Source organism: Rhinatrema bivittatum, chromosome 4 (genome assembly GCF_901001135.1).
Source record: "Rhinatrema bivittatum chromosome 4, aRhiBiv1.1, whole genome shotgun sequence".
Classification (NCBI taxonomy): Eukaryota; Metazoa; Chordata; class Amphibia; order Gymnophiona; family Rhinatrematidae; genus Rhinatrema; species Rhinatrema bivittatum.
In genome coordinates this window covers 301,984,624-302,011,433 of record NC_042618.1, presented here as the reverse complement: position 1 = coordinate 302,011,433, position 26,810 = coordinate 301,984,624, and the positions used below count along the sequence as shown (strand labels likewise).

General features: G+C 45.0%; 1 protein-coding gene across 4 annotated transcripts in view; it reads left to right on the top strand.

Annotated features, from left to right (window-relative positions):
- Positions 1-26,810, top strand: part of MYOCD (myocardin) — a 332,840-nt gene that overhangs the window by 53,172 nt on the left and 252,858 nt on the right. For all 4 annotated transcript variants that reach the window (XM_029600231.1, XM_029600233.1, XM_029600232.1 and 1 more), the window contains exon 3: positions 14,704-14,759. In XM_029600231.1, coding sequence (XP_029456091.1) covers positions 14,704-14,759 — 56 coding nt within the window. The remainder of the gene's footprint in view (positions 1-14,703; positions 14,760-26,810) is intronic.

Here is a 26,810-nt window from a genome sequence, read left to right as displayed (position 1 = left end):
ATAGGATTACTACCCTAACCAATAAGCCTTGATGCTTTAGAAACAACTGCAATATCGCTCTCTGTTTTGATAGCAGTGTGTGGGGGTGGGGGGGGGTGTGGAAGAGGAATTGGATTCAGATGACAGCCAACACAGGCCCTGACTTTTACGTTCTGGGGTACTGATGCGCAGACATAAGGGACAAAGCCCAGGACTGCTTTTAAGACCAAATACATAAGAAGGCCAATAACCATGTAAAAATGCTGCTAGCAATACATTTTTAAGGGTTATCATAAGGCTTGGGGATAACTGCATGGAGTGGCAGCAGATACTACCATAAGAAGCTTGCTAGGCAGACTAGATTGTCCATTTGGTCCTTTTCTGCCTCAATACTATGTCACTATGTTAAGCCTTGTGTTAAGGGTGGTAATATGTTAAGCCTTATGTTAAGGGTGGTAATATTTTCAATCAAAACCAAGTAACTGTCAAACCTATAACAAAATTACTGCTAGTAACATTTTTACAGGGTATGCAGCCATCTTGAAAACTCAGACAATGCTGCTTGATCATGCTTTGTTTTTAGATTTGGCTGTAGAAGCCATTTTTAAAGATGGCGCCGGCCATCCAGTGCTCCCTCCATGTGACAGGGGCCGGCCAATGGCACGGTTACCCTGTCACATGGTAAGGGCAAAGGCCATCGGTGCCATTTTTATTAGTGGCAGCCGACAGCCCGAGAGCGGGAGATCACTCCCGGGACCCCCACTGGACCACCAGGTACCTGTAAAATGTTTTTGAGGGGGTCAGGAGGGTGGGGGAAGCAAAGGGATTCGTTTTAAAGGGTTGGGGTGGGTTTTTTGTTTATCGGCTCGGGCGCAGCCGATAAACAAAACCGCGATCGGGCCCGATGGAAAAAAACCTACATGTGAATCTGAACCGGAATCCGAACCGATTCCGGTTGCGATTCACATCTCTACTTTTCCCCATCTGTATATCAGTGTCCCAGATTATAAAAGTCAGGGGCCAGTATTGGCTGTCGTTTGAATCCAATTCCCCTTTTCTCCCCCCAGTTGTGACAAAAGCATCAAGGCTAATTGGTAGAAATCCCCATGCCTTCTTTTAAGAGTGGCAACTGCCACTCCTCACAGGTTACCCCCATACTCCCTTGTCTTCATTTCCAATCTCTAGCCTTTAGGGATCTGCAGAGTTTATCCCTACCCTTTTGAATTTGTTTACTGTTTTCATCACCACCTCTTCTGGAAGGGCATTCCAGGTATACATTACTCCAAGTGAGGCCTCACCAAGGACCTGTACAGGGGCATTATCACCTTCTTTTTCTTACGGTTATTCCTCTCTCTATGCAACTCAGCATTCTTCTGGCTTTGCTGCCCTCAGATCGCTGGACTCTATTACCCCAAAGTCCCTCTCCTAGTCTTTCACCCCCTCATCATATACAGCTGTTTTGGATTACTGCACCTCAGATGCATGACTTTGCACTTCTTGGCACTGAATCCCAGCTGCCAGATTTTCAGCCACTCTTCAAGCTTTCTTAGATCACTTTTCATTCTCTCTACTCCTTCAGGCATGCCCTCTCAGTTGCAGATCTCCAACAAGCAACACTTCTCCCTTCTTTCCCACCTACAGGATGTCTTCAACCAGACCTCTGTCCAGTTCTCCTGTTTGAGTCAGAGGCCTGTGGGCCGCACCAGTAAAAATGGAAACACCATCTTCTTTTTTAGGATGGTCCATAATGCTTTTTCCTCACCCCATGTTGACAGAGAGTTAGCAGAAAAGCAAGTATGAAGAAGAATCTGTAAAGCACATGAAAAACCTTTAATAGTCTGCACAAAAAGATAGAGACAGAACAACTTCCTGCTTCTTGTACAGAGTGCAGAGCAAGTAGCCCTCTTTTTTTTTTTTTTTTTTAATTTTAAGCAACATACCATTGACAAATACACAGTTTCTATGCAACACTAGTACACAACTGAGAACAGTTGTTCTAATAACAGACTGGATTCAAAATACAGGTCTAACACACGTCCCTTGCAGTTCAGTTGCTTGGATATTGTTTTTGACATAAAGAGCAACTCCTCCCATTTTTCTTTCCTCTCTGTCCTTCCTTATCAAGTTATAGCCTGGGATGGCCATATCCCACCCATGAGAATCAGTGAACCATGTCTCTGTGACAGCAACATTGTCCAAGTTCACCTCTACCATTAGGGTCTGCAGGTCTGGGATTTAATGGTCCAGCATACGAGCAATTGTGGTCATAGCTTTCAATGTTTCTCCTTTGGTTTGCTGTTCTTCTTAGTCACTTTTTCTGCTTTTTTTGAAATAATTTTGTTATATTCTCCTCCCACTTCCTGTATTGCTTGGAGGTGACATGCCAACTTCATTGGCCACTTCCTGCCACCCCACCCTCTAGTTTAAAGGCCTTATGTATGATTAGAAAGTAGATAAATGTAGGCTATCCTTACCATATAACCTGTTAATGCTCCATACATGGCCCCAGCCTTCAACCACTTTCTTTACACCAGGTTTTGAGCCAGGAATTGAAATTATTTATATGGCATAACCTTTTCTTTCCCTTTCCATGAACTAGTAATACTTCCGAAAAGGCAATAGTCTTTGCCATGTGACTAATCTTCTTCTCTAGATTTTGGAAATCTTTCTGTATTGCATGGACACCATTTCTATGAAGTCATTGGTCCCCAGATGGATGATAACATTGATATCAGAGTCCCTGCTTTCAGAAGTTGTGATGTTTTCCCTGTCCAGCTAGGTCAAGATTGCCCTTGCCCCTGTGCACAGTTCATTGCATCATCTCTTTAACCAAATTTTAGTGACCCCACTGAAAGACAGGGGCTCAGCTCCAAAACAGGCAGCAGATACCTTTCACATATTATGTGATAAGAAAGATACACATATAGGATAAGGAGGGGGGGGGGGGGGGGGGAACCAGTTACTGCTGTGGTTTTATTTATTTCTGCCAGTGCTATATTTGTGTTTTCGATTCTCTGTCAGGGGTAGGGGCAGGACATGCTTTAGATGTGTTTCATATCTGTAAAGCCTCCAAGTTTATAGTCCTTGTTTAATGTAACTTACTGCTCTCTTCTGATTATTTTGTACTGTTCCATTTCTGTTACAAGTTTCTCTATCCCCCGTTCGATGTAAACCGATCTGATATGGTATTTAACCATGAAGTTCGGTATAGAAAAATGCTAAATAAATAAATAAATAAATATCTAATCTCTACTCATGTGTTGCATCTCCTGGTAGTTATTCTAAGTGATCTGTGAGTCATGTAACATAGTTAACATAATAAAAGTTAGCAACTGGTCAATCCAGTCTGCCCAGCTCAGATTTGTCATAAGAACATAAGAACATAAGAAATTGCCATGCTGGGTCAGACCAAGGGTCCATCAAGCCCAGCATCCTGTTTCCAAGAGAGGTCAAAACCTGGCCACAGGAACCTGGCAAGTACCCAAACACTAAGAAGAACCCATGCTACTGATGCAATTAATAGCAGTGGCTATTCCCTAAGGGGTAGATTTTCAAAGGGATACGTGCGTACCCCCCCCCCCCCCCCCGAAAACCTACCCCAAACCCCCCCTGCACGCGCGTCATCTAGTTTTCTACCATTATGGGTAGATGAGCATAAAAATGTGAACTGTTTACAGTTCTATGTGTCTGTGACATCAGGTCTTCATCTTCAAAAGTGAAAAAAAGTTAATAAATGTAACTAGTACCATTTATAAGCTTTTTTTGTTCCATACTGGCACTAGATACAGTTATCATATATGTCACTACAGGTTTCTGCCATACACATATCACTAACCATATTAACTACCTCTCTCCACATACAGGTTACAGTATATGCTTTCCAAGGCAGTGAATGGAAGACAACATATGATAAACTAGGTCCTATAACTCTTAGTTTTACATTTGGATACTAGAAAGTGGAACGTAGCCCATGGACACACCTAGTTGAGACAGAGGTGAAAATAGCAAGCACCAGCCTATGAAAACAGGACAGGAACCAGGTCTAACTTTATCAATAAGCATACTAGGCCTGTGCCTAGTGTGGCAAGATCTGGGGCAGCAAGTTGGATGATAATTTGCTGCCTTCCAGCTGTGATGGATCTCAGTCAGCAGAGAACAGCCCTCTGCTTTCTTATCCAGTCTGGAGCAGGCATTGAAAAGGAAGGTCATTTTAAGGAGGTTAGGAGGGTGCTGAGTGGGAGATCATTTGGGTGATGAGAAGAGAGGCTAGGGGATGAGAGGGGATCACCTGAGGGGAGAGGGAATGTGTCTGTGTGTGAGAAGGAGGGGAATGGGGGAGGTGAACAATATGTGTGTGTAAAAGAGAGAAGGGCTGGTGCAGGTGTGTTGTGTGTGCTTGCCAGATTGAGTGAGAGGTTAGAGAGGAAATGTAAGGGGGAGCAGAACCAGAGCACAGTAGGGACACCTGCCTCCTCCTCCGCCCCCAGTACAATTTGGATCCTCCCTCCTTGATCTTAGATTCTGTCTCCCAGATCCTGGAACCTTCCGCCCTTCCTACCTCTCCTCCCCAGATCTTGGAAACCATACCCCAACTCCTCCTAATCCCTTCCCCCTTTCCTTAGTCCCAGAAAGAACCTCCCTCTCTCTCCCTCCTCTTCCCACATCCCATTCCTTGATCTTCCCCATCTCCCATTATCTCCATCACCTGGTCCTCTATCTCCCCTCCCCCATCCCCAGTCCTCCTACTCTTCATTCCTGGTCCTCCTCACTTTCAATCCCTATCCTTGGTCCTCTCACCTTCTACTTCTCCTTTCCCCATTCCTGAGATCTCCTCCCTGAACTAATAATTGAAATCCCTTTTCTCAACCAATAAAAAGAAAATGAAATTATACAGACCCAAGCAAGGCTGGAAAACTACTTTATTTTAATAATGGAAAATAAAGATGGAAAATGTTGTCAATGTGTTTCAGAATTTTCACATTTTTGTCCCAGAATCTACCCCTGAGCTGCCACAAGAAACTGTGAGGCTGTGCCAAAGATCTTGTACTCCCTGTTGTCCAACCTTACTGGGGGAGTGGGAGAGGAGGCGACAGCACCAACAGTGCCTAGGGGTGGCAAAATTCCAAATTTGTCATTCACAGGAACACAAGAAAAAAGTCCCTGGGTGCAGCTAGATTTATAAGTTCCAGATCATGGGTGCAGCCCTCCAAGTCTCTGTGGCAGGACTTTGAAAAATCCAGTTTCCTGCTCATACTCCTGTAACCTTAACATCAGTGGTTCCCAAACCTGTCCTGGAAGACCCTCAGCCAACCAGGTTTTCAGCATATCCACAATAAATATGCATGAGATAAATGTCCATGCAGTGGAGGCAGTGCATGCAAATTAATCTCATGCATATTCACTACAGATATCCTGACAACCCACCTGGCTGGGAGTCCCCCAGGATAGGCTTGGGAACCACTGCTTGACATTTTTCATTTAGGGCCCTGCTTTACTTAGCTTATTTCCCATACACAAAGAATGGGAAATAAAAGCCTTGATAAACCAGGCCCTTAGTCTGGAAAGCAAATCATTTTGGCACCTGATCCAGCCCTATTTTTCTTCCATCATATCCTATTGCATCCTGAGACTTATAATCCTATTTGCTTCAAGCAGCAGTACCAGCTAGAACTAGCTCTGAACTTTCCATATAGTATTGCTTCATCTTGGCTCTTACTCCAGGCCTCTTTTTACTTTTGGTTCAATATATTTTTTTTTTTGTAAAATAACATTCATAGTAAAAAGTACAGAATCTGCATTGGAACACTCCATTTTTTTTAAAATCATAATAATGCAAAGTCTAAGTAGAAGGAGCTTTTCAAATCTTTAAACACTATTATCCCATCAAGAATTAAATAAAAACTGAATAAAAATAGAACTGTAAGGATTTTGTTTACTTTTATTGCCAAATGCAGTATCTAGAAGAGTGTAGAAATATTCCTGCCTTAACAGGAAAATTCTCAGAGTGCAGCGTGCTGAGATTTCAGTAAGTCAGGACAGTTTGTGAGTAAGAGTTGACCTGGGTCAGGTGGCGGCTCTAAAAGTATCTGGTTACAGCATGACACAGGATATTCCCAGACCACCAGTGCCAGAAAACCAAACACAGTGGTAAAGGAGAAAAATGCAAGAAAGGCATCGCTGAGAGAAGTGTCAGTACCAAGTGACTATGGAAATACTGAAACTCTTCACATACAAAGAGAAGCAATTGGAAATCAGGAAAGTGTGACAGAAAGATACAAAAATAGTCCCAATTGTCTATGCTGCCATGGATCTAATTAAAAAGAACTTACAAGTCCACTGTGATATGCAGAGCTGCTACCTGATCCAAGTCAACCCTGGTAGACTCATCCAATTCAGGTTTTGCCCCATTATATCTATGGATTTGTATTTCTGCCTCTTGAAGAGACATTGGAACTACAAGTCCATTGATAAAATAGAAAAATACAAGAAGTAGATTAGCCTATCAGGGTTGACTTAGATCAGGTGGTAACCCAAGTGATATATTGCCTGTACATATTATACAGAAGGAGGCTTTCTTTGGCACACTTCAGATATTAAGAGGAATACTAGTAGCAGTAAATCTGAGAGACGGATCACACGCAACATGTGAGGTTCTTTCCTGTAATGGTGTGTTAAAAACAAACCCATTCGGAGGCATTGATATAAAGAAATCCAGCATCAGGGGTTATGATATCACAGTGAGACCTGCTCATATTAACTACATTCATCTACAGAGCAGTGTTCACAGAATTTATTATAAAAGTGTATGGGAAGCAATGGAAGCTTTTATAGTTTATTTTCTAAAATAAAGGAAAAAAGGAAAACGATTATGATCAAATATGCTAAGTGATGCAGCATTCTGGTTTTTTGACTCCCTCTCCTGATGCATTTTGGTAACTATAGTGTTTAAAAATGGAAGATGCAGAGCTACAAATACATGTATTTGGATGTAAGTTCAACAACCAAATGAATAGAAATCGTCCTCCAGAAAGTGGGTCATTTGGCAGCTCTTTACTTCTCCTGCTGATTTCCACCTGTCAGAGTCTGCATGTTAGTAATGCTTGATATTTTCACTTGCTAAATATTCCAGTTGTACTTGCTTTGCATCTGTGAACTTGAAGACTAGCTTTTGTTTTTTGGAGAAATTGAAATTACAAGTCCATAAATATAATGGAGTAAAACCAGGACTCGCTCAGCCTTTTCCTGATGACCTGGTGCCTATCTGGTAACCTTATTTATTTTATTTTATTTTACTTTTATTTATTTTTCATGGCTTTCTTACCTGCCCTTCCAAAAAAGTTCGGAGTGGGACACAAGCCTACATATTTAGTTCAAAACAAATAAAATTAAACAAATTAAACAAAACAAAGAGAAGCAGTAAAACCATAGTGCTACAGGAATAAATGACGCTAGGCAGAAAAAAGTCAGCTGAATTTGAAATAAACGGCAGTGCCGATTAGAGTGAGGTTTATTCAGAGACGGGAAGTGCTTTATTGAACAGGTATATTTTTAACAGTTTTATAAATGCTTTACTTGTTGTAACAGCACGTTCAAAACCTGCCAGACAGTTAAATTCTAATGCATGTAAGGGGGCAGGTTTTAGCTGCTTTCCAGGCTAGAAGAAGTCATGGATTTGGCATTATAGGTCTGGCAGAAGAACCAAGATTTTACTTAGAAACAGAGAAACATAGAAATGACGGCAGAAGAAGACCGAATGGCCCATCCAGTCTGCCGAGCAAGCTATGCACTTTATCCTTTTTTTAAAATCTTTTTCTATCACGCACCTGTTACTATTGGCTTCCAGTACCCTCCAGCCCTAATTCCCCTCCACCCCACCACCAATGTAGAGAGCAGCGCCGTATCTGCATCCAAGTGAACATCCAGCTCAATTAGGGGTAGCAACCACTGCAACAAGCAGGCCACACCCCTGGCCCATACTCTTACCTACCCCTGTTTTGTTGTTTTTTTTTTTGAGATGGCAGCCCTCCATCCTTCTGCTCCGTGAAGGTGGAACACCAACCACCGGCATCCCGCTCAGTGAATGCCTCCTGAAATGGGAATAGCCACTCATTTGGCAAAATTCTTGTGGGAGAAAGTTCCGTATGGGAGGTGCTGCTCCTGATAAAGAAGTGGAAGGGTATCTGTTCTTTTAATTTCTTTTGTTAATTGAGTAGTTATGAAGGTTCTGAATGGGGATCATAGTGGTCTGGAAGGTATGTAATAGGACAGCCTTTCTCTCAAGTAACTAGGTCCATAGAGGTGGGAAGAAATACAAATTTCATTTTGGTTTTCGTTTTGATTTTTTTTTTTGGGGGGGGGGGGTCCCATGAATTTCATTTCATTTAATGTTTATTATATTTATTTTTTTTAAGAATTAAATATTTCAAAAAAAGGAGAAAGAAAGTTATAAGGCCTCCAAAGGCCGCCCATCCCCACTACCAATCCCTCCTACCCAAAATAATGACTCTGGGGCCTCAGTCCAGGATTAGGCACAGGACTGGATCCCAGGCCTCAAAGGTCCCCTTCACAAGTCTTCTGTCTTCTTTCTTCATCTTGAAATAACACCGACCACTGGGAACGTATCAGAGTAAATTCACACCTGTGCATCCTCCCCATTGGATGGCACCATTTTCATGTACGGCAGTTCTATTTGCTGCTATATTTCAAAATGGCCCCCTCTGCTGGAGAGGATGTGCCAGAGTTAATTTACTTTGGAATGACCCCAGCGAATGGTGTTATTTCAATACAAACAAAGAAGACAGAAGACCTCTGAAGAGAACCTCCAAGGGCTGGACTCTGATCCTGGGCCTGACTCTGGGTTGAGGCCCTGTTGTTGGGCCTGGGTCCAGGCCAAGATCCTGGCATCACACTCAGGCTTAGGCCACAGCCCTTTTATTGGGCCATGCCCTATACCTAGGCGAGGCCCAGGCCTCAGGCCCAAAACCTGGCTAATGTTCCCGAGTCGTATTCAGGTGAGGGCCAGGGCTCCTGCTTTGGGTCTCAGCCTATTCCCTAGGTGAGACCCCAGCTTCTGGCCTAGGCCTAGGCCCAACTGATAGGTTGTTGTTTTTTTTTTTATCAATTTTCAAAACAAAATGAGAATCAGATGAAATTTCATCATAATTTAAATTGTTCCATTTTGAAAATGACCTGAAATGAAATAGGATATTTGGTCTCATATCCTATTTAATTTCTCCCTAATGCTCATCCCTAGTCCAAATATTCTAAGGCTCATGAAAATCTGTGTCAGGGTTTTGAATTTGGTTCTGTAGGAGACTGGTACCTAGTGTAGATTATCTAGCACAGGTGTGATATAGTCAAGTGGCCTGCATCCCTTTATCAGTCATGAAATGGAGTTTTGTATTAGCTGGAGTTTATGGAGGGCCTTATCTGTTAGATTCTTATACAGTGTGTTATAGTAATTCAACAGTGTGGTTATTGTGGCATGGACTACTATGACTGGGTTTGTCTTCTCGATGAAAGGATAGAGTCTTTATAAGTTCCGTAGTTGAAAGAGGCAGTTTTTATTGTTGCTTTGATTTGTGGGAGGATGGTTATTTCTATGTTTAGCAAGACTCTGAGATTTTTTTATCTGTGATTTTAGAGATAGCTCAAAGTTTCCAAATAGGGTTTTAAATAAGAGACCTTTCTGCTTGTGTTTTGTATTCAGAGAATCTCGTTTTTTGTTGGGATTCAAATGGAGTTTATTTTTAGTCCATTTTTGGATGGCTATGAGACATATATGTGTACTTAGCTTTTTATAACTGTTGATGGGTCTGGATCCATTGGTGGTATAAAATGGATAATATTTGCATAGATGTAGGCTTTTATATTAGACATTCTGATCATCTGTACTAGTGGTCTGAGGTAGAGATTGAAAAGAACTGATGCCAATGAGGCATTAATGAATTGTATGGATTGTTGCCTGTTAGCAGAAAGTAATTAAACCAGGTTAGAACCTTGCCATTTAGGCTTGCATCTGCTAGACTTAATAGCATCGTATTGTGATCTACAGTATCATAAGCTGCTGAGAAATCCAATGGCACTATAACCGCTCCCTGGCTTCTATCACAGTATCTAAGGAGATCATCCAACAAGGTAATGAGGACTATCTCTATTCCTTGACCTTGCTGAATCTGGATTGGCCAGGGTCCAGCCATTTTCTCTCTGTCATTTAGTTGAGTTCACACTGTGTTCTGATAGTTTCCCCAGACATAAAATATTAGACATTCAGAGGTAGTTTTCAAATTTGTCTGGATCCAGAGTGGCGTTTTTAGGAAATGCCAAACCAGGGTGTGACACTGTGAGTGGTTTGTGGTTGGCCAGAGAACAGACTTAGGCTGTTTTCTCATAAGGTTTTTAATAAAACAATAAAAAAAATATAATAAAAGCAGATCTGTTACCTTAGCAATTGCCAAACAAAAGATAGCTGAATTGGCCTTCCCTAAGCTCCTTCTCTTCCCTGGGGCTCCCATGTTCTCCCTGGGCCTAGCTTCTTATTCTTTTCTAAGAAGAACATCCTCAGTGCAGAATTCTCATGCTGTCTGTGGCTTAAGGTGAACCAGCCTAAATGCCTGGTCCAGGCTTTTAAGGAGGGTCTAACATACATGCCTTCACATACCTTCTCCATTAGCTTGACCGTGTCAGGTCGAGCATCTTCCGGGAAAATAAATCTTCCTATATTCTTTTACTATCCTAAACTGGGACTGACCAGTTCTCTTTACTACAGATGGTAGGATCAGTATGGGGTCCTAGAGGCTAGAGAGTACCTTTCCCTTCCCTGTCTGTATATGCCTCCAGCCTAACTCAAAGGAACTGTTATTGAGTGGGGCTTGCTTAAGTTTTCTAAGGTTACCCTCACCCACCCTTTTGTGGTGAATCAGCCAAGAGCTCTTAGAACATCCCCAGTTCCCTCTGATACATGCCACCAAACAAAGTTAAAACAGTAAAGTCCTCAGCAGTCTTTAAACACTGAGACCTCTCAGATTTTCTTCTCGGGTGCTGCCTCTGTGGTCTGGATATCTTTGACTCCATGTCATATACTTTTGCAAAGTCACAAGGAGAGGCTTCCAGAAGAGATATTTCTTTGTTGTCTGGGATGGCCCAACTGGCCATGAGATGGCCCTATAGAGTGTCAAACTGGAGATAATCTCATCCCAGATCCACAGGATATGAAAGTTCAGGAAGTATATCCACTTCTACACAGACTTGCCCTGTTGAGATTGTCAGTAAGACCTGACTCATTGGGTACTGTTGCTTGTCACCATGTATACAGGTGAGTGTTGCCTTCTTCCTGAAATTGATATACCCACTCTGGGCTAGGTTTTTCAGATGAAAGTCTTTCTGCATCCTGAATCCACCAGGGCTTGGTTGGAAAGCTCATTCAGCACAATTGAGATCTCGAAGTTTGAAAATCCCCCAAGTGGACTATTCACCAGATTACAGCTTTGTATCTTTACAAAAATACACACCCACTCATGCTTTCACTCTTCATTCTCAAGTTGGGGGTAGTCCTTGACAATATGCTTTCTCGTTTCACAAGGGGAGCATACCCACAGGCCTTACTCCACTTTGATTTCAACAGTTGCTACAAAGGGTTCATCATTTCTTTCCTTCGTTTGACTGTATTCCCCCTTGCATAACTTTGTTAATTTGCTCTACCATTCTAGAACATCAAGCCATAGACAATCTTTGACAGATGGTCTTCTGCAGCACAATAGGAGCATGCCTGCAGAGCTTGCTCTGCTTTAACTTTACCACTTCCTACAAAAGGTTCTTTGTTTTTTTTCTTTGTCATAGGAGCAACACACTTCCTTATGACCATTCTTGGCACAAAATGAGCAAAAGGAAAAACTGTCAGGACCATTACTACTCAGATGAGCAGGCACCTCAAAGACTTTTTTCCTCCTCTGATTCCACGGTAACAAGTAGATCTGCTTACCTTAGCAGTTTTCAAACAAAAGACAGCAGTATTGACCTTACCTAAACTCCTTCTCTTTCCTGTGGTTCCAGTGTTCTCTCTGAACCCAACTTCTATCCCCCTCTAAGGAGAACACCCTCAGAGAAGAATTCTCTTTCTGTCCGTGATTTAAGATAGACCAAGCTAAATGCCTATTCAAGGGTTTTTAAGGAGAGTCTAACATACACTCCTTCACACATGGCTTTTCTCTGATCTGGTTAGAAATCCATCAGCAAGGGAGGAGTTCACAATTTTGGAAGCCCAAGTTATGAGGCCTTCACTTGCCAGCTTTACTAACTTGGATGGACAAGGGTTAAGATTGCAGATTATTGGGCATAGGACAGCAAGAGTTTTATTTAGACCCTCTTCTGTGATTGTACAAATAAGCCTCATATCTCTAAAACTGAATTTGTCTTTGTCTTCATGTAGGATATGTCTTGTGAGTGCCTTGAAGAAGAAGGAAAAGTAATTTAACATTATTTTAAATTTAAAAGTATGGTTCTGTAGGGGTGCGGTTGTAGCAGGCCATTTACTATTTCAAACGGTTGGGTTTGGGGCAGCTTCAATACACTGAGAGAAGTAGTTTTTTGGCCTTAGTTATGGCTCTGTGGTAGGTTGTCATGTGCAGTTTTCATTGTAGTCTGTCCTCCTCGGAGTATTTGTGCTATTTCATTTTTAGTCTTCATCTTTGTTATTTTAGAGCTCCAAGTTCTTGGAGTACCAAGAGGAGCATCTATGGGAAGGACATAGGACTTTTTATGGGGCAGTTTTGTCCAGGGTTTTGCTAGGTTTTCATTCCATAACTTTAGCTTGTCTGTTACAGATAGCTTCTCATCCACTTAGGGAAATTATGGCTTTTAGCAAGTTTTCGGTGGTCTGGCATTTCTTTTTTTGGATCACTTTCAAGGGTTTTTTGTATCCGCCTTTTTAGTCACTGCATAGAACAAACTTAACTAGTAAGTGATCAGTCCATAAAAGCAGTTGTTATCTTAATGCCTTCCTCATGATTTTCTGGATTGTTTAACCCCATTTGGAAGATCAAGGCCAATATGTGTCACTTTTCATATGTTGGGGATTTAGCAGCCTGAGCAAGACCAAATGTCCTCATGGTGATGAAGAAATCTGCCATATGTCATGTCAGACTTTCCATATATAGTTAAAGTCATCCATAATCACTAGGTTAAGGAATATATGAGTCACATCTGTGATAAGCTCTAGTTGCTCTTGAATGGATGATTTGTTGTTTTGAAGGGCTCACTAGATCACCAGAAGGTAGATTCATTCTTGATACACTTGTTAGCTTGCATAAATGCGTTCATTCCATGTACATGTCCATGTATTTTTTTCTAATAAAAGGTTTACAAGAAGAACAATGGAAACAGCATTAGATTGGTAAATAGGTTTTGTCTTCACAGTTGATATTTCTTGTTAGTTGCTATAAGCTTGTGAACAAATCTCATTAGTGCTTCAGAGCATAAAAAGTTAAGGTGGACCAGATTGGAGCTATTTTGGAGTGACCAATCAAAAATTATATTACAAAAATACCGTATTTCAGAATGTGATTTTTTTTTCCTGGAGTGACTTGAGTTTTGAGTGAAAACTTTGTGGCATCATTTTGTTAGTGCTTTGGATAAGTGCACTGCTTTCTTAGGAGCAGTACTTAGAGTTTGCCCTCTGTGTAATCTCCCCTTCCACTCTTTTTCCTTCTCAGTTTCTGCTGTCTTTATTGTTTCCTCCCACATCTCCTCTCATACACATATATGTATTGCTGTTGCCTTCTGAAGCTGAGAGCCTGAAACAATACCCTTCAGAGCTGCTACTTGTGTTCTTCTGTAGCATGTCAGTGAGTGCCATTGTAAAAGTGGTACTTCATTTTTTCTCCCCAGGAGACTGAGGGATACCTCATCAGAACTCCTTAATCCTGGCCTACCTACCACCTTGGCAGAATGATCATCACTCTTTTGGTCATGCATTGGTCTCATGGAGTCTTTCAGATTTATATATTTTACAGGATATCAAATAACAAAAATACTCTAAGTAACAGATTGTTGGCTTCATTGACATCCTGAATAGCATTTGTGTTCTGCTGCTTTTTTAAAGTATTATGAGCCAACCAGATCCTGGTTTTACCCCATTACACATATGGACTTTTAAACATGGTCTAGAGTGGAAATTGGAACTACAAAGCTATAGATGCAGCAAAGTGAGTGGGTCAGCCTTTCAGTTATGACATAAAGCAATTTGGTCACCTTAACTCTATAGCAATTTAGGCCTTTTAGAAAGGTGATATCCAAAGAACTGTAATTGACTCTTGTTCTCTTCCTTCTCCAATGGTTTTGGCAAATGCTTCATCAGTATTTCAAACACAAGAAGTTAGGGCCGGCAATTGAACCCACAGTTCAGTAACTATAAAGCTACCAGGTTAGCCTCTAGATTTATTAGAGAACTTCAGGTCTTAAAGGAAAACAAAAACTATTACTGGTGTTGCCCCATTGTATCTATAGAATTGTAGTTCCTATTTTACTAATAAAAATCAGACTTCAAAACTAGAAATGCAAAGTAATAAAACAGGAGTAGCTGGCCTGTGCCTTTTGACCTGAGGTCATTAAGAAATCCTGCTGGGTGAGCAAGCATTCTCCAAATGACTCATGAAACAGCTGCTCTTCAGTATCCCCTCTCTGATCTTCTTACTAATCTGCCTGCTTTCCCTGTTTTTCTGATTCTAGCACTGAAGAGTCCAGGTGCATTCCATGAACAAAGGAAAAGTTTGGAGAAAGACAAGGTAACTTGCACTGATATCCAAACTCATTTCCAGAAACTAGCATAATATTAACTTTCTATGGATGTTGAACTGAGTACCAAGGCCAGGATGAGTGCTGGGGTCCTTTCTTGGGCTACCAGATCGACTCTCCATTATGATCTTGAGCTAACTAAGGCCTGACTTTTTCCCATAGCATCTAGGGATATGACGTTCTAGATTTCTTAAAGAAACTGGAACAACAAGCCCACAGAATCTTAGTGGCAATGCTGCTTGTGTAGGGAAATCAGAGCATCCTGGAACAGGTTCAGTCTTTCCCTGATTTCTTGAAGATGAAATATTTCAGGCCAGCTCTGAGCTGATGGAACTTATGGTGGTGTATATTAGGGCCTCACTCTATCCAAAGTGATGCTGAAGGCTTCTAATGTACACCGTCACAAGTTACTAAAGCTCAGAGCTAGCCTGAAATATTTCATCTTTTCCAACTAGTATATATTTTCTTCTATTATTTTCTGGCACTACTACTATTTTGCACATTCATTTTAAAGAACTGCGTTTTCTTCTGGCTAGGATTATGGGCTTGATGGATGGTAGAATAACACAGTAAATATATGCAAATCAATAGCAGTTTTCCACTTTTTTCTTTTTATCACCTTTGCCCTCTTTTGCATTACTCCCCCACCCCTACCCCTTCCTCCCCCTTACACACACACACACACACACACACACACAGCATGACCAGGCAATTGGCAACCTTGCTGGCCAGGAAGACTTGAGGTAAGTCTTCTTCAGGATTTAACATCAGTATTATTTCTTCTACTGGCAGGGGGAGCTGCAGTAGCTGCAGCCATCTTACCTCCCACCCCCCCACCTCCCCCCACCTCCAGGAATCTTCCCTATGGTGTGCCCTGTGCCAGCTGGCCTCAATAGATAGTGGACCCCAACTCAAACCTACTGTAGCACAGTGTATACCACTGCATCCTAAGCCATAGAACCAGCCTGTTTTCCCCTGCTTAATTTTTTACTTTAGTCTGGCAGTTTGTTAAACTTCCAGGTCAATCCCTCATCTGGGATACAGCATCATGAACCTTCATTTCCAACTACCTAAGATGTTTTATAACTTCCCTATCTATTCCAGCCATTGCAGGGACAGTCCTTGCCTAGGGACTACAAACCATGGCTACTTCCAGAAATGGTATATGTGCATCCTAAGCTTGGCCACTAGGTGTTGCTATTGTGTGATGACTGGAATTCCTTCCTCTCAGAGGCTATAAAGACTGCTTCTATAACATCACAAGCCCCATCTGGCCCAAAGACCAGAATATGAAAATAGGAATTGAATTCAGAATTCTATTGTTTGTTTCATATAATAACTTGACATAAAACTGGCAGACACAGAAAGCTATTACTGTCTAACTAAATTTTTTTAACAATAGAGTGGTAGATATTCAAAATATAGCCAGTTAACTTAGACAGATATTCAGCTGCACAGCTAATCAACTGAATATTGCCAGATTAATTGCTACTTACCCAGTCAAGTCTTATCCATCTTAGATAATTTAGGTCTAATTTAGATGTATAACTTATCCAGCTAAGTCTGAATATCGCTACTTAGCTGGATAATTTATCTTGCTAAGTAGCACGACCCATTATGCCCTATTCCCACCCACAAGTTATCCAACTAAAAACCTAGCTGGATAATTGACTTATCCGTCTAAGTGGCAACCACTGAACATTATCAGATATTCAGCGGCCACTACCTAGCCAGATAAGTCCTAATTATCCAGCTAAGTAGCTTTTGAATATCGACCTTAGAATGATTTGGTCCTGGTTTTGCCACATTGCATGCAAGAACTTGTTGTACTGTTTTTATTAGGGAAAAAAGAACTTTAAGAGCATGAGGAATACTCTAGAGTTTGGCAGCTAAGATTTAATGCTACAGAATGCAAGGTTATGCATTTGGGCTGCAAAAACACAAGGGAGCAATATGGTATACAGGGTGAAATTCTTCTATTCATAAATCCAAAGCAGGATCTGGGGTGATCGTATCTGATGATCTCAAGGTGGCCAAATAAGTGGATAAAACAATGGCAAAAGCCAGAAAGGTCGAAGCCGTCTGAGACCGACGGACACAACAGCAACCTGACTTGGCCATTTATCATTTCGCTTGAGGGCCTTATCGCGCGCGATAACGCTGTAACATGCATGATAACAGCATAACGCATGCGATAAATAATGCAACACAAAATGCGTATGCAAATTAAACATTGCGTATTCGAGTAGGAGGAGTTTGAGCAGAGTAAATGGAAATGAGAGTCTGCTAGCATGGAGTGTGATACAGTAACGCATACTATCGTGGGATTTAACTCCAGAAATAACTAGGGATGTGAATCGGGCTTCGGATGATTGAAAATATCGTCAAAAATTGGGGGCTCCCCCAAAACGATAGGAAAACCCCACGACATTGTTCTTGGGGGTTCTCTTATCGTTTTGGGGGAGGGCAGGAAAAACGGCACACAAAAATAACCCCTAAACCCACCCCTGCCCTTTAAAACTAATCCCTTAGCTTCCCCCACCCTCCCGACCCCCCAAAAAACTTTTTACAGGTACCTGTGGTCCAGTGGGGGTCCCGGGAGTGATCTCCCGCTCCCGGGCCGTCGGCTGCCACTAATCAAAATGGCGCCGATGGCCCTTTGCCCTTACCATGTGACAGGGTATCCGTGCCATTGGCTGGCCCCTGTCACATGGTAGGAGCACTGGATGGCCCACGCCATTTTTAAAGATGGGCCTGTGCGAAAGTTTTGAGGACAGCCTGTATGGTAATGGTTGGCTCATAGGTAAGAGAGATGATTCTTTCTCTATTCCATCTCTGGCTATGTATTTGTGGCAAATGGCACGGACATGGGGGGGGGGGGGGGCTGTGGGAGATGTTACAGCATTGCTGCCATGACAAGTGGCTTGTACATTTATATCTGGACCTGCCTTTTTCTCCCCTTGCTGCAGAAGCCTACTCATCTTGAGAGGACAAACAATGTACTTGCCCTAAAGCTTGGTGTTGAGCATGTAATGTACACTTGCTACATGTTGACTTTCAAAATTGCCTTGTTCCTTTCCTCCCATTGGGAGCAATGAAAATCTCACTGGTTAATCACAAGCTTGAAGTGACCATTCTGCTGGTACTGCCAGATCACATGTGGCCAGTTAGTGATGCATCGACCAGAATTTCGTGCACAGTTTGTGTTGACCTTCACACAGCTAAATGAAAATCAGTGTCCTGTGCATTTTGGGGGCTAGGCATATTCCCTGTATCAGGGTTCACAAATTGGTTTGTCTGGAGGGCATACTGCAGAGCAGGCAGGCACTTGCCCATCACACCTTGAGGTAGCCTTTTTAGGTTAGCACAGGTGTGGCAGCTCTTATGTATAGGTTCAAGTTTGGCTGACTGCTACACACCAGTAGCCTTAGCTCTGTTGTGAAAGCCTGGCACACATTTGTTGGAATCCCCAGACGTGATTTAGTAGTCCAGAAGAAAAGAGCTACATTTGTCTACTGCTGTCCTGCACATATACTGGCCCAGAGTGATGTGGCATGTAAGGAAATCAGCCTTTAAGGCTCTAACAAAGCTACAAACTACCGTCTACTGTCTTTTAGCATGCAGTGGTTTGCCAGCCAGACCTGCAAGTGACTGTGCTATGATTGATGGCTTAAATCTTGTCGCTGCAGGAGATTCTGGGTACGGTTGCACGACCTGGCTTCTCACACCCATTGCCATTCCCAGCATGCTGGCACAGACAAGGTACAATGAGACCTTATGTTCTACCCACTGTGTCATCGAGCACACCTTTGAGGTTCTCATAAGAACATAAGAAATTGCCATGCTGGGTCAGACCAAGGGTCCATCAAGCCCAGCATCCTGTTTCCAACAGAGGCCAAACCAGGCCACAAGAACCTGGCAATTACTCAAACACTAAGAAGATCCTAGGCTACTGATGCAATTAATAGCAGTGGCTATTCCCTAAGTAAACTTGATTAATAGCCATTAAAGGACTTCTCCTCCAAGAACTTATCCAAACCTTTTTTGAACCCAGCTACACTAACTGCACTAACCACATCCTCTGGCAAAAAATTCCAGAGCTTTATTGTGCGTTGATTGAAAAAGAATTTTCTCTGATTAGTCTTAAATGTGCTACTTGCTAACTTCATGGAATGCCCCCTAGTCCTTCTATTATTCGAAAGTGTAAATAACCGAGTCACATCTACTCATTCAAGACCTCTCATGATCTTAAAGACCTCTATCATATCCCCCCTCAGCCATCTCTTCTCCAAGCTGAACAGCCCTAACCTCTTCAGCCTTTCCTCATAGGGGAGCTGTTCCATCCCCTTTATCATTTTGGATGCCCTTCTCTGTACCTTCTCCATCGCAACTATATCTTTTTTGAGATGCGGCGACCAGAATTATACACAATATTCAAGGTGCGGTCTCACCATGGAGCGATATAGAGGCATTATGACAATTTCCGTTCTATTAACCATTCCCTTCCTAATAATTCCTAACATTCTGTTTGCTTTTTTGACTGCTGCAGCACACTGAGCCGACAATTTCAAAGTATTATCTACTATGATGCCTAGATCTTTTTCCTGGGTGGTAGCTCCTAATATGGAACCTAACATCATGTAACTACAGCAAGGGTTATTTTTCCCTATATGCAACACCTTGCACTTGTCCACATTAAATTTCATCTGTCATTTGGATGCCCAATCTTCCAGTCTTGCAAGGTCCTCCTGTAATGTATCACAATCCGTTTATGATTTAACTACTCTGAATAATTTTGTATCATCCACAAATTTGATAACCTCACTCGTCGTATTCCTTTCCAGATCATTTATATATATATTGAAAAACACCGGTCCAAGTACAGATCCCTGAGGCACTCCACTGTTTACCCTTTTCCACTGAGAAAATTGACCATTTAATCCTACTCTCTGTTTCCTGACTTTTAACCAGTTTGTAATCCACGAAAGGACATCGCCTCCTATCCCATGACTTTTTAGTTTTCGTAGAAGCCTCTCATGAGGGACTTTGTCAAATGCCTATTTCGCTGTTTGGACAAGACCAGGAACCAGGAACCAGAACCAGAACCAGAAATCAGAACCAGAACGTCAATTTCGCTGTTTGGACAAGACCGGTAGAGTTATGATGTATGTCCCACCCAAAGTTGGAGATATAGTGCTGCTCTGCTGTGTCTTCCATAATCTCACTTTATGCCATGGACTACTAATGGATCTCCCACCAGATCCCCCATGTGCTCCAGCAGGAGCCGAGGACACCACGCTGAGTGTCAGCCAGCTTTGGCAAAACCTAATACAATGCTACTTTGCCTGATAGGCCTCACCTAACCCATCCCCTTCCAGGGAAGTTGTAGGAATTGTGGACCCTTGCCCTGAGGTGGGGTTGGCGCTACCGTCGGGAGGTGAGGCTGGCCAGGAGCGGAGGCAAACAGGAACTTCGCCAGTACCAGCCCTCATTCCTCACAGCTTGAGCCCTTGGGTGCCGGGTCCGGCTGGTCTTAGGTGGGCCTCTGTGTAGGTGGTCCCAGAGGAAACAGGCGGCTAGAAGTAGGGAGTATCAGAGAGGTCATATTCATTCCAAGGCCAAGGTTCCCTCGAGGAGAGAGAGAGAGAGAAGGCCTCAAGTGATGAGATGCTACCGCAGTTCTGGAGATGGGAGAGCAGGACCACATGGGGTAGGCCCTGTGGGAAGGAAGTGCAGGAGCAGAGGCCTGAATAATGGTATGTTGAAGCAGGCCCTGAGCGGGGAATCCGCTGTGATGGGTTCTAGTGGGGTAGGAGCGCTGAGGCACTGCCTGAGGTACGGCAGCACAGTAGCAGGAACCTGTGAAGTAGAAGCACTGAGAGATACCCCAAGGAGCGGTGACACAGAGGCGCAGTCCTGTAATGTAGAGGTGCTGAGCCAGGTCCTGAGCGGGAGCGTAGAGACAGCGTCTCATGACGTAGAAGCTCTGACCCAGACCTCGAGGGGCGGAAGCACCGAGACAGGGTCTTGTGATGTAACAGCGCTGAGCCAGGTCCCAAGGAGTGGGAGCGCTGAGGCAGGTCCCAAATGTAAAAGTGCTGAGGCAGACCCCGAGGAGCGGGGCGCCGAGGCCGGGTCCCAAATGTAGAAGTGCTGAGCCAGAACCCCGAGGAACAGGGCGCTGAGGCAGGGTCCTAAATGTAGAAGCGCTCAGCCAGAACCCCAAAGGAACAGGGCGCTGAGGCAGGGTCCCAAATGTAGAAGCGCTGAACCAGAACCCCGAGGAACAGGGCACTGAGGCAGGGTCCCAGATGTAGAAGCGCTGAGCCAGAACACCAAGGAGCGGGGACACAGAGACAGGATTCCAATGAGCAGAGCAGAGATTCATGGAACAGGAACAACAGGTCCGGAGAACTGGAGTAAGCACCAGCTAGGAACCAGGGAACCCTTAGTGCTGGATGATGTCATCAGCCGGGGACGAGCCTGAAGTTCCCGCCATTGGCCCCCTTAAAGGGAGGACAGATGGCGCGCGCGTGCGTCCAGAGAGACCCAGTGTCGGAACGCTGGTCGGCGGCATCCTAGCCACCAACTGGAGCACAGGGAACCAGGAGGAACGCGGTGGCAGTGACTGGCTGCGGCCGCGAGAGTACCACGAGTAAAGGGCCAAGCATGACATGAGGTGAGTTGAACCAGCTGCAGAAGGGAGGCCAGTAGAGTGTTAACTCCTGCTCTCCTCTCTATCATCCTTCTCTCACTGCTTCTCTGTCTGGGTCAGTGTGTAACAGAAATCATGTATGCCTACTTAGGATTCCTCTTGACAATGGAGCAGTAGACTGTACTTGGAAAACAATAGTCACAGTAAAGTTAACATCAAATACATGTAGCTGCCATAAAGTGTTCTGCCTGATAGTGACACTAAAAAAGGCATGTGTGGCACACAAATTTGTGTATGACTGCCAACACTGGGGCAGATTTTAATACCTAGGTGTGGGTGTAGGGATGTGAATCATTTTTCAACGATTAAAATTATCGTCCGATAATGTTTATATCGTCTTAAATCGTTATAGAACACGATACAATAGAAATTCTAACGATTTATCGTTAAAAATCGTTAAATCGTGTTAGTGCGCACTAAATCGAGTTAGTGCGCACTAACTCCCCGTTAGTGCGCACTAACTCGATTTAGTGCGCACTAACTGAAAATGATACAAATAAACACTTTCCAGGTCACTGAAGGTCAGTTAGGAATGAATATGTGTTCCTATTGGCTGGCTGCCCTCTTATCTATTGATGTTACCAAGGTTACCACTGAGGTGATGGTTGGGGGGATGGGAAATGGAACTGGAAACTAACGAACACCAACAGAAAATGAAACAAAGTGTTCACACTTCCCAGGTCAGTAAAGGTCACTTAGGAATGAATATGTATGTATGTATTCCTATTGGCTGGCTGTGCTCTTATCTATTGATGTTACCAAGGCTAACACTGAGGTAATGGTTGGAGGGATGTGAAATGGAAACAGTTGGAAGCTTGACAAAAAAAGTAATGTAATGATCAGCACTCACGTGACTAGAACTTGTTTGTTTATTATTTTTGTTAGCAGGCACCTGAAATGCTAGTGCATGTTGAATTTGCCAATCACTGTGCATTTTAGAAAGGTGGTCCTGGCTGGAACTGTACACAGTTCAAATATATGTAATTGATTCTTGGTAAGTGTATTTTTTAAGTAGCCACACTGGCACAAGTATGTTTACTTTTCCTCCTACTTAACTCACTAGCTCAGCTTTGTAAGAAGGGCTTCTCTGCTTGTGTGTTGTTTTTGTTTGGTGTGAGGAGAGCAGAAACATCAGATCTTTATTCAATCTACTACAGTCATCTCTTACAGTGCCCTATCCCTATTAATACCAGGAGTGTTGTGATCTTCCTGCACACAGTGCCCTAACCCTGATACCAGTCTGAGACAGCTCCCTCCCTGCATTACTAGTGAGAGGCTGGCTTCACAGACAGGGGGGAGCTGCCTGACCCTCACTCCTGACTTCCCCCATGTCCCAGCTAGTGAATGGTGTGTGGGTGAAGGGGGGGGGGGGGGGAGGAGGATGGTGAAGTCTGAGACAGCTCCCTCCCTGCATTACTAGTGAGAGGCTGGCTTCACAGACAGGGGGGGGCTGCCTGACCCTCACTCCTGACTTCCCCCATGTCCCAGCTAGGGAATGGTGTGTGGGTGAAGGGGGGGGGGGGGAGGAGGATGGTGAAGTCTGAGACAGCTCCCTCCCTGCATTACTAGTGAGAGGCTGGCTTCACAGACAGGGGGGAGCTGCCTGACCCTCACTCCTGACTTCCCCCATGTCCCAGCTAGTGAATGGTGTGTGGGTGAGGGGGGGGGAGGATGGTGAAGTCTGAGACAGCTCCCTCCCTGCATTACTAGTGAGAGGCTGGCTTCACAGACAGGGGGGAGCTGCCTGACCCTCACTCCTGACTTCCCCCATGTCCCAGCTAGTGAATGGTGTGTGGGTGAGGGGGGGGGGGAGGATGGTGAAGTCTGAGACAGCTCCCTCCCTGCATTACTAGTGAGAGGCTGGCTTCACAGACAGGGGGGAGCTGCCTGACCCTCACTCCTGACTTCCCCATGTCCCAGCTAGTGAATGGTGTGTGGGTGAGGGGGGGGGGGAGGATGGTGAAGTCTGAGACAGCTCCCTCCCTGCATTACTAGTGAGAGGCTGGCTTCACAGACAGGGGGGAGCTGCCTGACCCTCACTCCTGACTTCCCCCATGTCCCAGCTAGTGAATGGTGTGTGGGTGAAGGGGGGGGGGGGAGGATGGTGAAGTCTGAGACAGCTCCCTCCCTGCATTACTAGTGAGAGGCTGGCTTCACAGACAGGGGGGAGCTGCCTGACCCTCACTCCTGACTTCCCCCATGTCCCAGCTAGTGAATGGTGTGTGGGTGAGGGGGGGGGGGGGGAGGATGGTGAAGTCTGAGACAGCTCCCTCCCTGCATTACTAGTGAGAGGCTGGCTTCACAGACAGGGGGGAGCTGCCTGACCCTCACTCCTGACTTCCCCCATGTCCCAGCTAGTGAATGGTGTGTGGGTGAGGGGGGGGGGGGGGGGGGAGGATGGTGAAGTCTGAGACAGCTCCCTCCCTGCATTACTAGTGAGAGGCTGGCTTCACAGACAGGGGGGAGCTGCCTGACCCTCACTCCTGACTACCCCCATGTCCCAGCTAGTGAATGGTGTGTGGGTGAGGGGGGGGGGAGGAGGATGGTGAAGTCTGAGACAGCTCCCTCCCTGCATTACTAGTGAGAGGCTGGCTGAACAGACAGGGGGGAGCTGCCTGACCCTCACTCCTGACTTCCCCCATGTCCCAGCTAGTGAATGGTGTGTGGGTGAGGGGGGGGGGGAGGATGGTGAAGTCTGAGACAGCTCCCTCCCTGCATTACTAGTGAGAGGCTGGCTTCACAGACAGGGGGGAGCTGCCTGACCCTCACTCCTGACTTCCCCCATGTTCCAGCTAGTGAATGGTGTGTGGGTGAGGGGGGGGGGGGGGAGGATGGTGAAGTCTGAGACAGCTCCCTCCCTGCATTACTAGTGAGAGGCTGGCTTCACAGACAGGGGGGAGCTGCCTGACCCTCACTCCTGACTTCCCCCATGTCCCAGCTAGTGAATGGTGTGTGGGTGACGGGGGGGGGGGGGAGGATGGTGAAGTCTGAGACAGCTCCCTCCCTGCATTACTAGTGAGAGGCTGGCTTCACAGACAGGGGGGAGCTGCCTGACCCTCACTCCTGACTTCCCCCATGTCCCAGCTAGTGAATGGTGTGTGGGTGAGGGGGGGGGAGGATGGTGAAGTCTGAGACAGCTCCCTCCCTGCATTACTAGTGAGAGGCTGGCTTCACAGACAGGGGGGAGCTGCCTGACCCTCACTCCTGACTTCCCCCATGTCCCAGCTAGTGAATGGTGTGTGGGTGAGGGGGGGGGGGGAGGATGGTGAAGTCTGAGACAGCTCCCTCCATGCATTACTAGTGAGAGGCTGGCTTCACAGACAGGGGGGAGCTGCCTGACCCTCACTCCTGACTTCCCCCATGTCCCAGCTAGTGAATGGTGTGTGGGTGAGGGGGGGGGGGAGGATGGTGAAGTCTGAGACAGCTCCCTCCCTGCATTACTAGTGAGAGGCTGGCTTCACAGACAGGGGGGAGCTGCCTGACCCTCACTCCTGACTTCCCCCATGTCCCAGCTAGTGAATGGTGTGTGGGTGAGGGGGGGGGGGAGGAGGATGGTGAAGTCTGAGACAGCTCCCTCCCTGCATTACTAGTGAGAGGCTGGCTTCACAGACAGGGGGGAGCTGCCTGACCCTCACTCCTGACTTCCCCCATGTCCCAGCTAGTGAATGGTGTGTGGGTGAGGGGGGGGGGGGAGGATGGTGAAGTCTGAGACAGCTCCCTCCCTGCATTACTAGTGAGAGGCTGGCTTCACAGACAGGGGGGAGCTGCCTGACCCTCACTCCTGACTTCCCCCATGTCCCAGCTAGTGAATGGTGTGTGGGTGAGGGGGGGGGGGGGGAGGATGGTGAAGTCTGAGACAGCTCCCTCCCTGCATTACTAGTGAGAGGCTGGCTTCACAGACAGGGGGGAGCTGCCTGACCCTCACTCCTGACTTCCCCCATGTCCCAGCTAGTGAATGGTGTGTGGGTGAGGGGGGGGGGAGGATGGTGAAGTCTGAGACAGCTCCCTCCCTGCATTACTAGTGAGAGGCTGGCTTCACAGACAGGGGGGAGCTGCCTGACCCTCACTCCTGACTTCCCCCATGTCCCAGCTAGTGAATGGTGTGTGGGTGAGGGGGGGGGGAGGATGGTGAAGTCTGAGACAGCTCCCTCCCTGCATTACTAGTGAGAGGCTGGCTTCACAGACAGGGGGGAGCTGCCTGACCCTCACTCCTGACTTCCCCCATGTCCCAGCTAGTGAATGGTGTGTGGGTGAGGGGGGGGGGAGGATGGTGAAGTCTGAGACAGCTCCCTCCCTGCATTACTAGTGAGAGGCTGGCTTCACAGACAGGGGGGAGCTGCCTGACCCTCACTCAAGCAGAGAAGCCCTTCTTACAAAGCTGAGCTAGTGAGTTAAGTAGGAGGAAAAGTAAACATACTTGTGCCAGTGTGGCTACTTAAAAAATACACTTACCAACAATCAATTACATATATTTGAACTGTGTACAGTTCCAGCCAGGACCACCTTTCTAAAATGCACAGTGATTGGCAAATTCAACATGCACTAGCATTTCAGGTGCCTGCTAACAAAAATAATAAACAAACAAGTTCTAGTCACGTGAGTGCTGATCATTACATTACTTTTTTTGTCAAGCTTCCAACTGTTTCCATTTCACATCCCTCCAACCATTACCTCAGTGTTAGCCTTGGTAACATCAATAGATAAGAGCACAGCCAGCCAATAGGAATACATACATACATATTCATTCCTAAGTGACCTTTACTGACCTGGGAAGTGTGAACACTTTGTTTCATTTTCTGTTGGTGTTCGTTAGTTTCCAGTTCCATTTCCCATCCCCCCAACCATCACCTCAGTGGTAACCTTGGTAACATCAATAGATAAGAGGGCAGCCAGCCAATAGGAACACATATTCATTCCTAACTGACCTTCAGTGACCTGGAAAGTGTTTATTTGTATCATTTTCAGTTAGTGCGCACTAACTCGAGTTAGTACGCACTAACGGGGAGTTAGTGCGCACTAACTCGATTTAGTGCGCACTAACACGATTTAACGATTTTTAACGATAAATCGTTAGAATTTCTATTGTATCGTGTTCTATAACGATTTAAGACGATATAAACATTATCGGACGATAATTTTAATCGTTGAAAAATGATTCACATCCCTACTGGCCTGTGCGTGCGCCGAGAGAGCGGGCGCTCGCCCACTCTCCCGCGAACTTTACTGTATCGACCTGCATGTGAATATAGTCTGAGGATTAGCAGTTCTCCTTTACCTGCAATCACAGCTGGAGGACAAGGCAGTTCTATATCATACCAGACGAAAC